General features: G+C 52.9%; 4 protein-coding genes across 4 annotated transcripts; 2 read left to right on the top strand and 2 right to left on the bottom strand.

The window, feature by feature from the left end:
• Nucleotides 1-1,317: 1,317 nt before the first annotated feature.
• On the top strand, nucleotides 1,318-3,202 carry gwt1 (putative GPI anchor biosynthesis protein Gwt1). Its single transcript, XM_040945917.1, has 2 exons — nucleotides 1,318-1,609; nucleotides 1,729-3,202. The coding sequence occupies exons 1-2, from the start codon at nucleotides 1,514-1,516 to the stop codon at nucleotides 3,121-3,123; spliced, it is 1,491 nt and encodes a 496-aa protein (XP_040795989.1). The 5' UTR covers nucleotides 1,318-1,513; the 3' UTR covers nucleotides 3,124-3,202.
• A 167-nt stretch (nucleotides 3,203-3,369) lies between these two features.
• Nucleotides 3,370-5,758, top strand: BO72DRAFT_440808 (amidase). The gene is made up of 3 exons (XM_040943462.1): nucleotides 3,370-3,561; nucleotides 3,700-4,337; nucleotides 4,412-5,758. Exons 1-3 carry the CDS (start codon nucleotides 3,437-3,439, stop codon nucleotides 5,554-5,556), a joined length of 1,908 nt encoding a protein of 635 aa, XP_040795988.1. The 5' UTR covers nucleotides 3,370-3,436; the 3' UTR covers nucleotides 5,557-5,758.
• A 302-nt stretch (nucleotides 5,759-6,060) lies between these two features.
• pdeA (3',5'-cyclic-nucleotide phosphodiesterase PDE1) lies at nucleotides 6,061-7,720 on the bottom strand (the record flags this gene model as incomplete). The annotated part of the gene is made up of 3 exons (XM_040948982.1): nucleotides 6,061-6,868; nucleotides 6,927-7,606; nucleotides 7,676-7,720. 3 exons carry the CDS (start codon nucleotides 7,718-7,720, stop codon nucleotides 6,061-6,063), a joined length of 1,533 nt encoding a protein of 510 aa, XP_040795987.1.
• A 2,623-nt stretch (nucleotides 7,721-10,343) lies between these two features.
• BO72DRAFT_501437 (SSH4 family protein) lies at nucleotides 10,344-11,858 on the bottom strand (the record flags this gene model as incomplete). Its single annotated transcript, XM_040948981.1, has 3 exons — nucleotides 10,344-11,107; nucleotides 11,168-11,473; nucleotides 11,573-11,858. 3 exons carry the CDS (start codon nucleotides 11,856-11,858, stop codon nucleotides 10,344-10,346), a joined length of 1,356 nt encoding a protein of 451 aa, XP_040795986.1.
• Between the last annotated feature and the right edge of the window lie 458 nt (nucleotides 11,859-12,316).

The following is a 12,316-nucleotide window of genomic DNA, read 5'->3' as shown; positions in this document are numbered from 1 at the left end:
TAACTGCTGGTGCCGGTCTGAACAGCAGGCAAGCTTCAAGACAAGCCAGCGTTGATCTGCGACGAATTGGAATACGGATGGCTGATTTCTAATGCATGACGCATGGTCTCTGTCTGCTGTTCAGTGGGCACTGGGTTAATGCTGAAATGCCTCCGATTTTGTTTCGAGACTCGTCTCGTATGCCGTTAGTCCTAAAGACTGCAGCACCAGAAGGATGAGAGAGACCCTGTCGCGACCACTGCTGCGACGACTACCGATCATCATTCGCCCAGAAGAAGCTTCCGGCAAAAGCAACCGATTTCAGAAATCCAAAATAGAACGATGAATTGAACTGAAGCCAAGGAGCAGCCTCTGAGCCAGCCATGACGTGGGTGCGACTTCGGTCGAATACCGGCTATTGGTGGCGAGGGGCTAGGAGTTCGGAGAGTGATCTCATCGATTAAACAATACTAGAGAGCCTTGCAGTTGCGCTGATAGCAGCTGCATAGCATCATTTCAGGCTGCATCGTGGTGAGACCTGGTAGAGCAGTAGTAGGACAGTCTTGTCCGAATTTCGATCGATTTTGCAGGAGTCTCTCCACCGTCCAACGCCAGAAGCGCTACTGCGCCTTTGAAGAAATCCATGACGGCCTCGTTTCGAGCATGAGAGCATGCAGAGCTACGCAGCCTACGACTGCGTACATGGTCACGCCCCGGAGAACCTCCGTTGCATCCTTGTTACGTTCCCTGCTCCCATCGTATTCGAATATCCCGTAATTCCCTGGAACTATAGGGCTGGGTGTCCAATTTATGAAGCTGGAGCAGAACGCAGGGAATGTTCATACACACCCTGATCAGCACGAGAAGGCCCAAAAGCCGTGCATCATAGCCGTGGGCATGATCGTTGCCTTCTATCTATTGCACGTGTTCGAGCGCCTTGTCCTAGATTCCTTTGTGCGCTTCGTGGCTCAAGTGAGGGGTGTAAGGTGTAAGATGTACGTCGTAGACATCGACTAATCTGCTGGGTGATGCAAGCTCATCGGACTTGATTTAGAGACAAGACAATGCAGACCAGGTCATGACGACACTAATAACAGGCGACCGCTATAGACCGGGGTGTGTCAGCTCGCTATCAGGCCGTTGTCTCGTGATTTGCGGGGGGGGGGGCTACGCAGGGAATCAAAAGGATGAAAGAAGACCATGCGAGAGATGGTAAAGGCCGGGAAACACACGAGGGTGTGTTCTAGCTTGATCAATTGTCTGAAGATAATAAGAGCGCTGTTTGTTGTGATGTTAAAAAAACCGGGCGACAGAAAGGCGGGGAGACCCGGCGCCGCGGACAATTGTACTTACCTGATTTGGCCATTTTGGACTCGGCAGTCAGCCAGTTGTTGTTATGCTTCTGCTCTCCGCCTTCATTTCATTCATCAATTATTCACAACCCACTTGTCCCCCCATTCTCAACAACAAACACCCACACTAATGCAAGATTAACTTCTGGCTTCTCTTCAAGGCGCTCAGCGATTATCAGCCTATGGATCCGAGCTACAAAGCCCGTAAGGAGGCTTTTGTGTCCAATCTAACCGGTGGAAGCATCTTCGAGATTAATGCGGTGACCTTGGTAGCTCCGGTATGTTGTGTACACATGTCCAAAATTGCCCCAGTGTGTACTAATCTTCAAACTCAACCTGCCTCATCTCACCTCATCTCGTTTCTTCTCTTTCTCTTCTGATTCATGATATCTTCTAGGCCGCTATCCTTCTTTGGTCCGTCCTCCAATCCCGCCTTTCCTTCTTCTCTCCATACACTCCCGCGGCGCTGGTCACCGATTTCCTACTCAATATCCTTGCGATTCTCTTTGCAACCACCGTGTATTCTGCAGCACCATGGACTCTAAACGCTCTTCTCCTCGCTCCGGCTCTACTGCTGCTGCTCAATTCACGACCCCAACCCGCTCAAAAAAAGGCCAAGCCACCGCCGCATGCTTCGATATCGAGGAAAAGTGAATCCGAGCCCGATCACTCCCTCCCGATTCTCCCTTATCTGACAACCTATCGGGCATGTATGATGGTCATCACCTGTGCTGCCATTCTGGCCGTGGACTTCCGTGTGTTCCCTAGGAGATTTGCCAAAGTCGAAAATTGGGGAACCTCGCTCATGGATCTGGGAGTTGGGTCGTTTGTGTTCTCTGGAGGGGTGGTCTCGGCTCGCTCAGTTCTCAAGAGTCGTCAAATTGGAGGCCCGAAGAAGTCTCTGGGTCAGCGACTGGTGGCCTCGACCCGCCACTCCATTCCTCTGCTCGCCCTGGGTCTGATCCGACTGTACAGTGTCAAAGGTCTCGACTATGCTGAGCATGTGACAGAATATGGCGTGCATTGGAACTTCTTTTTCACCCTAGGCTTCTTGCCTCCCTTCGTTGAGATCTTTGACACCCTCGCTGCGCTGGTCCCAATTTACGAGCTCTTGTCCCTTGGGGTTGCGGCTTTGTATCAGGTGGCTCTGGAATCCACTGATCTGAAGAGCTATATATTGGTCGCTCCCCGGGGACCCGACTTGCTCTCCAAGAATCGGGAAGGGGTGTTCTCGTTCGTAGGGTATTTTGCGATCTTCCTGGCTGGCCGGGCCATTGGCATCAGGATCATGCCGCGCGGCACATCCCCGTCCACCACCCCGCAACAGGCCAGGAAACGCGTGCTAGCTACCTTGGGAGGCCAGGCTCTGGTTTGGACCGGGATATTCCTGCTCAACTCGACGTATGCGTTAGGCTACGGCGCAAATCTTCCGGTGTCGCGGCGCCTTGCCAACATGCCATACGTAGTATGGGTGTCGGCTTTTAACAACGCACAGCTTTTCGTGTTCTGTCTCCTGGAGACAATCTTCTTCCCATCAGTCCATCGGACCTCGGGAAGAGAGGGCGAAGCGGAGCGGGTCTCCTTTGCAACCAGCCCGATCCTTTCGGCCTTCAACAAGGGTGGACTGGCGGTGTTCTTGGTGGCCAACCTTCTCACCGGCGCGGTGAATCTTAGCGTCCCTACCTTGGACCTCAATACCGCTCAAGCCATGGCCATTTTGATTGGGTATCTCGCAATCCTGACGGGGGTTGCACTGGGGCTGGACGGGGCTGGTATCAAATTGGTACTCTGACGCGCGAGAAAGAAAGTGCAAATATTGTATTAGATGATGAGTGTATATTGATCAATCCGACAAAATTATAGTGCTTCTCACTGATCCACCAGAGACATGAATGATGGTAGATTGTCCGGTTGATTTAGCATCGAAGCACATGGTGAGCCGCGGCTCCGCAGACAAAGGAGGAGCTCATGTGGGGAATTAATTTGGCTGGACCGGTTTGAGCGGAGCCACTACTTCTTCTTCCTTCCACCCACCCACCTTCCCTTCTTCATACTCTTTTTCGCACTCTCTAAACCTCGAATGTGTCACTGAAATTACGCGCATCATGAGCGCAAAACCCCAATTCTTCCAATATCCGGAAGTACGCGAAGGCCCTTCCGTCCCCTATAAAAATGAAGACCAAGTGATCCCAGTCTTCCGAGGCATGCCTCTAGCAATTGGAGCGAGCCTGTAAGCTACAACTGTCTTCCTCTACCTATCGCTGCCACCGAGTGATTTCCAGCCTGTGCCTTCAGCCACCTTCTTTTCCCCCAGCGCGCGCCTTCAAAAACAAGGATAAGAAGAGCTAAGCCACCTCAAACCGTGCAGGATCCAGCACGTCGGCTTCATCCAGGACTACTTCTGGCGCAATGCCGGCTTCAACGTCATCCGCGTCCTCCCTCTCGACGACTATGCCCCGCGCTACGACCCCACCGTGATTCCGTTCCTCGACTGCGCGACTTCATCATCATCATCATCGGCATCAACTACGACGACGACGACGACGACGACGACCGTACCACTACCCGTCCCGACCCAGAGACGGAAAGATCACACGGGATACTACACCTCCGCCGACTATGTGGCTCTATATCAGTCGGGGCAATTGACGCCCTCGGCCGTGGTCGAGGCCTTGTTGCCCCTGATCCGGCGCGATGTGGACTTTGCAGAGGAACAAAAGGGCGGCCGCAAACACTCGGTCGCGTTTCTAGAGTCGCAGGCCGAGCGGGTTCGGGCGGCCGCGGCGGCGTCGACGCAGCGGTACAAGGCGGGCCAGCCGCTGGGGCCGATGGATGGAGTGCCCGTGGCCGTCAAGGACGAGGTGCACCTGGAGGGATACCAGCGGACGCTGGGCAGCAAGATCGACTTCAAGGGAAAGTATCAGGGGACCTCATGGTGCGCGAAGCAATGGGAAGATGCGGGAGCGATCATCATCGGGAAGACGACCATGCATGAGCTGGGGCTAGGTAATTCCTCCCTTCTATCTTCTCTCGATAAGGGATCAAGAGAGACCTGACAAGAAAACCAACACACCATCCAGATACGAACAACAACAACCCCAATTACGGGACCCCGCGCAATCCCCACAACCACGACTACTACTGCGGCGGCTCATCTGGCGGCTCTGGCTACGCCGTCAGCGCCGGTCTGGTGCCCATCGCCCTCGGCGCCGACGGCGGTGGGTCGATCCGTATCCCTTCCTCCTTCTGCGGAATCTGGGGGTTGAAGCCCACGCACGGCCGCATCAGCGGCACGCCGACCGTCTCGCTGGCACCGACGGTGGGCGTCTACGGCCCGATGGCCAGCAGCCTCGACGACCTCGCTCTGGCCTACCGCATCATGGCAACGCCCGCTCCCGCAGCCCAGGACCCCGTCTCCGCCGCTTTCCCGCCCCCACTATCAACCTTACCACCATCCTCCTCACCTTCAACGATCCAAGAAAGTCAACCCCCAAGAAGAACAATAGGTCTAATCCCCGCTTGGCTCGACCGCGCCCACCCCACCGTCCGCACCTGCTTCGACCAAGCCCTCACCCACCTCACCACCACCGCAGACCACGAAGTCAGGGAATTGGAAATCCCCTACCTCCCCGAAGGCCAGCGCGCCCACGTCCTAACCATCATGGCCGAAATCGCGTCCGGCCTGCAACCCGCCCAAATCAGCCACCTCTCCGCCCCAAACAAGGTCCTCGTTTCCATGGGCATGTACCAGATCACCGGCCAGGATTTCCTGGCCGCCCAACGCCTCCGCCACTGCCTCATGGCGCATCTGGCCCACTTGTTCCAGCAACATCCCGGGCTGATCATCTGCACGCCCACCACCCCGATCCCCGGTTGGAGGATCCAAGGGCTAGAGGATTTGACGCGCGGATTGTCCGATGGGGGTGCCTCGGTTCGGAATATGGAGTATGTCTGGTTGGCGAATTTCACGGGGTGTCCGGCGATTTCGTGTCCCGTCGGGTGGGTGGATGCTGATGGTGGTGATGGTGGGAAGGTTCCGGTCGGGTTGATGGCGATGGCGGAGTGGGGAAAGGAGGAGGAGTTGATTACCTTTGCGAGGGAGTTGGAGGGGGCGTTGGGGGCTGCTGAAGGGGGAGGAGGAGGAGGAGGTATCAGGGTTCCTGGTGGGGAGGGGGCGTTGTGGGAGGATATTATCGAGTTGGCCAAAAGGGCAAGTACCGCTTGATATCTGAACAATATACGAAAGATGATATGTCGATGAGCTGTCAACAAAAAGCATTGACTGCGATTCTTTGTGGTTATAATTATGTGGAGGGTTTCTGCCGAACAAGGGGACTACGTCTCGGTGCTGATAATATGCCATGTGGGTAGGCTAATAGCCTCATTGAGCCCGTGTAAGGCAGTCAAAACTGATGTACTAAGAATACACTTCGTGATGGAAAACAACCAAGTAATAACAATAGCTGCTAGCAGCGATGGGACGTACAATGTAGAGGGTAAATATTCAACAGAACGCGTAGACCACAAGTAAAACAACGTCCTAGCAAATGTGGGTATTCAAAGAACTCTATACAATATTAAGAATAGAAACAACGCAGGCTAAATGCCTTGCTCGGGGCAGCTGAATGACAGCCTCGATTAGCCTCAGAAGCACATATTTATGATGCTGCTTGTGGACCAGACATCTAGAGATAGCCTCATGTAAGTAGAGGATGGCCATACAACCAAACTAGATGAAGATGCTCTCCCCCCGGTCAGGAACACGGAATTCACACCCCAGCCCGGCAGATTTTCCCTGAGCTTGGAGTTCACGAAGAATGCGTTCCGCTGCAGGGGGACCGTCGGTCAGATGATCCTTGATATGGATAACATAGACCCTCAATCCAGCCAGGGGCGGCTCCGGCCATGTGTGTGTTGTGAGAGGATCAGAACTCTCGGCGAGTTGTGTATTGATCCCAACATCAGTCGCCGGTTGTGAGACGGTTGGGCTTCCTCCTTCTAGCTTCTCATCGGGCTCCTCGAATGATGCCTTGGCACGGGTGTGGCGACGGGTGCTTCGGTTGGATCCTCGGCGACTCGAAGATTGGCCCTTCTCTCCCGTGAGAGCCAGTCTCTTTGATTTGGGGCTGAGGGGTACATCTGTACCCACATCGGGAGCGGACGCACGTTTGCGTTTCTTGGTTGCATTGGATTCCGGAAATTTGATCTCCTTAACAATGCTCGCAAGCGCTGTCAACTCGGAGATTAGATGTCGTGGACAAAGATGTCCGTAAAGATAATCGTCCTCAACGTCATCGTTGTAGGAACACTCGATAAAGATCGCGCGCAGCTGCTCACTAGCAATCTTCGGTGCCGCTACTTCCCAGACGCGCTTGTTGCGCGGGTTCCGGGAGATCGAGTCAGGCTCAACATCACCAAAAATCATCACTTCTCGTTTCGCGATCGGACAGCGTATGAAGAAGACAGAGCTTTCGACTGTGGTCCATTTTTCTTTTACAGGACCCCGAAGACCAGGCGAGTCCACCGGAGAATAGTACCTGACCTCAAGTTAGTACCACTCGATGCGCGAACCAGTGAATCTACATCTAAGCTTACCCCGTGTCTAGCTCATCCGTAGAAAATGAAAAGCCCCCAGGACCGATTTTCATCGGACCCGGGCCATAGGCTGCGCTGCTCAGTCGGTGGTGGACGTCGTTCTCCGTAGGAGGATGCAGTCTGCAGCTTCCATGGCTAACACCAAAGCACTTCGCCACCAACCCCTCACATACTCGTTTGTATCCCCTCTCATCACCAATTCCTAGCATTGCTTCGCCTCCCTCGCGTAGGCGCTGATAAGTAACCAGTCCAGCGCCCCCCTCCTCATCTGACAAATTAGGCCAGATCACATCATTGAATACGTGGGTCTTGATGGCAGTGACCACGGACGGCAGAGCCGCAATTGTTTTCGCGCCATTTCCAGCTTCCAAGGCTGGCGTATTAATTGCGAACGCTGAAAGATGGTCCAGGTGGGGATGTGTGATGAGAATGGCACCGATAATGTGGCGGAAGAAATGTGCCGCGTTCGCAGGAGCATTGTTACAAGGCAGCTCGAGGCCGCTGAATGGTCCGACGTCCAAGACAGCTTGGTGATTGTCGAATTGCTCGAGAATGTTGATGACTCCGCAGAGAAGGGTCCCTGCATCCACTGCGATTACCGAATTTGCCGACCATTTACTCGATGTCGAGCGAACCAGTAAGCCTGTGACCCGATCTTCGCGTGGACCTCCCGTTGGGCCCTTTCAACCAAATGTTAGCCACGAATTTTTGCATGCAGGCGACGCCGAATGAAACCGGAGAGAAGTCACACCATGAGAGCTGCACAGATGCAGCGAGAGGGTGCCAAACCGCATAGTGAGGGTGGAGCAAGTCCAGAGGATTGAGGCCGGCATGTCTTAGCACAGCATATCAAACCGGAGAACAAGCCATATGGATCGATTGGTAGGCACAGGGTGTGAGATGAACACAAGTCGCGGCTAACTTACCAGGACAACTACTTGCAAACCTGAGGCTCCTCCTTCACTGCCCTTGGAAGGCGTTGCCTCACCATCGCGTTCCCCCACTTGCTGCATGTTTCGAGCCGTATCTGATGGGATCATCTTGTGAGCATAGAAAAGCAACGAAGGAATGGTGTAGCACGTAAGGCAGGCTTTTGACTCACACTTCTCCCGTTCCTAGTCAAGTAGTTTCTTCGCCCCTTCCAAATGCCCGGCCTCCTGCACGGAAACACGTCCTAATGGGATTTATGACGCTGGTGGTTGCGACCTACGCGTCAGTCTCTGCTGGAGTCTAATCTGCGCCCAAAGCGTTCTCTGGCAAATCGAAAAGTATCTTAGCCTGTAGAGGTTCAACGATATTCAAGATAGTTCCAGTGAGAAGCGTGTGATGTGACCGTAGACTCTCCGCGACAGAGCGGTTGGTCGCAGAATGATTTGTTACGGTACAAGAAGCGCCGCCCTCCTTGATTTGACCTTCCGGCGGTTGTCGCGAGCAGGTAACAGGTTCCTTGCTCGAAGCTGTGTCACCAGGACAAGGAAACGGAGGAAAGAAACGGTAGACCCAACTGGTTGTCCTCCTCCAGTTGAAGTGACAGTCAGCGAGAGATTTGAGAGGGTCCCGGCGGTGCTACCCCACGAATCTGGGGCACAGCTCTGTCACACCCCAATGGTTGGGAGCAAGACGCTAATGCGCACCCTAAGGGCCCCAGTGATTTGGTGGCTGACAAGTGGGCGGAGGAGCGTTGGCGATCAAAAAGCCTCGTAAAGTAGTGCCTTTGAAGTCGGGCACTGTATCAGGGAAGCCGCCGGGGGACGGAGACACGAGAGAAGCAGAAGTAGGTTTGCGATACATGCGTATGATAGGGTCGATCACTTATTAGATATCAACTGGGGTGGTGAGTTAAGAGAGGAAGAGAGACGGAGGACCTGTGGGGAGGGGGAAATACGGATCGAGCACCCGATGACGCCGACGATAACTTAGCAGCTGGACGAGGATTTCGCAATGCGCCCCTCGTTTGGAGGGCAAACTTGTACCAGTTGACTGCCTTCACGTGTCAAGAGGAGCGACGCGATCATGAATGTCAAGAATTTTAAAAAGAAATCAGCCAAAAGGAAAGGTAGTAGGAGGGAGTGACTTGTTGTTGGAGGACAAGTTGAGGTAAAAAAGAAAAGGTAGGTACAGATACTGTACGGAGTACAACGCAATCAATTATCAATTGAAGGCTGGCTGGCGGGTAATGACGTGAGACGATAAGTTGATAGTATGAGTAAGTTAGCCTCCGCTGCTCTTATTTCCTCTTACGCTCAATGAAACACAGCGGAAGGAAAGGTTGAACCAACAGATATAACAATCTGGAAAGAAGAAAATCAACAGCCTCAAACTTAAAGGGGGAGGGGGGGCAGCAAGAAAGAAAAAGAAAAGAGCCCTGTGAGAAAGAGTGATTTCCACCCGGGTGGGTAACTCAAGTTACTGGGGAAGTTACTGGGCAGGTTAACTGAGTAAGTAAAGCTAACTTCAAGGTTCGATTCTAGACTCCATTAGTTTAACCCCACGAACCACTCACTGTCTACATCACCCTTCTGATCTCCTTCTCTATTATCTCCTTTAGTCATTTAATTTACCCCAGATTGCTCATACACATCGTTGATTCAATTCTCACCGTGCCATTGACTTGACAGGTCTGACCATTAAGTTGAAATCTCCTTGCAGCAAGGATTTGACACTATCAAAATAAGCGGCTGGCGCATGCTTTTCCTTTCTCAACAATCTCAATCCGGCCTTCGCTTCGTCCCAAACATCATGGATGTTATTTTCAAGTGAAGCGCTGGTCCACTTGTGGATCAAAAGCCAAGAGGGGTTCTCAATAGCATGGGACGTGGCTAATGGCGTCGATATTTATGATTCACACAAGCGCTTAGGTCGGTTGCTATAAAAGAACCCACGTGCGAATTAGAAAGCCCAGCGACAGGCCAAGGCATGCCTTACAGAAGAACACCCAAGTGCTCAAGAATAGCATCAGGTGAATGATGGATTTTGTACTGTGCAAACACCAGTAAGTGAGAAGAAAAGGAAAAAGAAAAAGAAAGATAATTTGGGGATATCATCATCAACACTGTCGCATTGGACACGCTGAAGTCCAAGAGGAAAAGAAGTCGTCGTACGCCGCGCAGAAACGGAAGTCACAGCTTTGCGCCTGAGAGTCCGTGAGAGATGATGACTCCCAAAGCCAAATCGCAAACGAACAACACCGTGACCGAACCGTATATACGCAAAGGAAAGCCAGAACATCATTGCCACATCTAGCGGCGAACCCATGAAACCCAGCCTGAAAAACAGTTCGCCTTGAGAAAAAACGCCCGCCGTGGCCGCTAAAAATAGATGAACAGAATAAATATACCGACAGATTCCATGGCTACCACACCCTATACACACCCGGAACATATGGACGAACATCACAGAACGAAAGGAAGAGCACCCTCAATGACCTTCATCCGTGTAAGGATCGTGATCATTAGGGTTGCCGACCGCAGCATCGTAGCTTGGTATCGGAGGCTGATCCTCGAAAGGGATATCATCGCCACCTCTTCGGCTGCCATCTGGGCTCGAGTACTCCGGAGGTGGAACCTGATCGAGATCGTCCGTGTTCAACAAGGGTGCCTGCTCAGTGTCTCCAGCATTGGTACGACTTGAGCCTTCACCAACATCTTCGTGGGAGGGTATGTGAGCGAGTTGGGCGAGAGAGATATCGGTCGGAGAACGCACGGGACCCGGGCTAACGGATGGACCGAACCTGAGGGTAGAGCTGGTTCGTGCATTATTGGCGTCTTGGTATACTCGCTGTGATATCTGCGCAGCACTTTCTCGCCCAGATTCGAGAAGGATGCTGCCCTGTTCGCTCCCATAAGGAGGCGGCGGCGCCAGGCTGCCGGTCATCGGAGCTAGACCCCATTTTTTGACATTCGCTTCAATAAAAACGAAACCCATCTGGCCAAAGTTCACATGCACGGTGCAGGGTCCGTTGGCCCCAACCGTCGGGAAGAAGTTTTGGGATTTTTGTCCGTGCGCCACATCTTCTAGCTTCTTGCCGTTGCGAGTGAAGAAGATCGTGCCTGAGCGCGGTCGATACCCGACACCAATAACGTCGCCTTGGAGAAGCGGGGGACCATAAGGCGTTGGAGCGAAAGGCTGATTGTATCTCCTGTGACCTGTTGACTGATATGCGACCGAGGATTTGTGATACCCTGTCAGGTAGGTAGTGAGTTAGTAGGGTGAATCACCCATTTATGACCCTTGGGACGTACCTGGTAATTTGAACAGAGGGTACGGTTTCGTGGTCATGCCAATACTGATGAGGGTGTTCTCCGGCTTATCATAGATCTTAGCCTCCCAGTAATATACGTCATTCTGTTTCGGAACCGGCAGGTTGGTCTGGACACTGCATTCTGAATCATAGAACTCAATCTCAGTCCTACCCTCGACAAAGCAGTTGGCGATCTCTAGTTCGGGTTGAAACTCCCAGGCCGATACTCCTTTTTCTTGGATCGCGAGGAACTGAGACAGCGAGATGTCGGTTTGCATAGACTCGGGTGGGTTGGCCTCGATAAACGCTACCGAGCAAATTAGCATGCCACGAATGCGCGCGAGACAGGCTACAGGTTTTGCGACTGGTGGCGACCGCATCGAGCGACGGAGAAGAGTAAACTCACCTTTTGCTCGCAAGTATTCCGACCGCGACAAATCATCCATGGTTTCCAGAGCCTCCGCTTCCTCGCGCAAGAACGCCTGTTCATCGTCGAACTCACCGGGTCGGCCGATGCGATCGAGTATGATCCTACCGCGCTGAGTGTACTTGAAGAAAAAGAAGACCGCGAGAACAAGGACTGCAACGGCTGCTGAGCCAAAAGCGGACAGGACGCCAATCAGAATGCCCTTCCCGGTCGAACCGGAGGAGTTGCCACTGATGCCAACCAGACCGCTATTGTCTTGGGGCATTGCCGACAGAACTCGATCATGATCGGAATTCGATGCCGCTAGGTGAGGATCAGTCGGCGGATGAGCAATGGTGGCTGGAAAGTGGTTGACTAAAGTCGAAGGAATATTATAGCCAGAGGCAGCCGCTGCCTCATATGCCCGCATCGTTCATTGACTGGCTCGATGTCTCAGGCTGGCCGATTATACGATAGGTAATGAGAAGGGACGGGTTGGACCAGGATTCAACCAAACGAACGGTGACTTGGGAACACTAAAAGATAAACAATATCACAATGAGGGACGAGGTGAGGTGAATGACGGAGGAGACGGGAGAAGAGATTAGATTATGAGATGATGAAGCCCGAAATTTCAACGAGAAAGTAGGCAGAAGAGTAGGAAGAGAGAGTGAAAGTTGAGTGAGAGCCAAAGTGAGAGCCCGAGAGGCGCATGTGGGGAGGGGGGCAAAAGGCAGCGACGCT

The sequence above is a fragment of the Aspergillus fijiensis genome, assembly GCF_003184825.1.
Source record: "Aspergillus fijiensis CBS 313.89 unplaced genomic scaffold BO72scaffold_85, whole genome shotgun sequence".
Classification (NCBI taxonomy): domain Eukaryota; kingdom Fungi; phylum Ascomycota; class Eurotiomycetes; order Eurotiales; family Aspergillaceae; genus Aspergillus; species Aspergillus fijiensis.
The sequence above is the reverse complement of the archived record's forward strand: the minus strand, read 5'-3'. Positions and strand labels throughout refer to the sequence as shown.

Coding starts and splice junctions, on each gene's coding strand:
- gwt1 (XM_040945917.1), top strand. CDS start 1,514: ATGGATCCGAGCTACAAAGCCCGTAAGGAGGCTTTTGTGTCCAATCTA. Junction 1,610..1,728: donor CGGTGACCTTGGTAGCTCCG/GTATGTTGTGTA, acceptor GATATCTTCTAG/GCCGCTATCCTTCTTTGGTC.
- BO72DRAFT_440808 (XM_040943462.1), top strand. CDS start 3,437: ATGAGCGCAAAACCCCAATTCTTCCAATATCCGGAAGTACGCGAAGGC. Junction 3,562..3,699: donor CTAGCAATTGGAGCGAGCCT/GTAAGCTACAAC, acceptor CAAACCGTGCAG/GATCCAGCACGTCGGCTTCA. Junction 4,338..4,411: donor CATGCATGAGCTGGGGCTAG/GTAATTCCTCCC, acceptor CACACCATCCAG/ATACGAACAACAACAACCCC.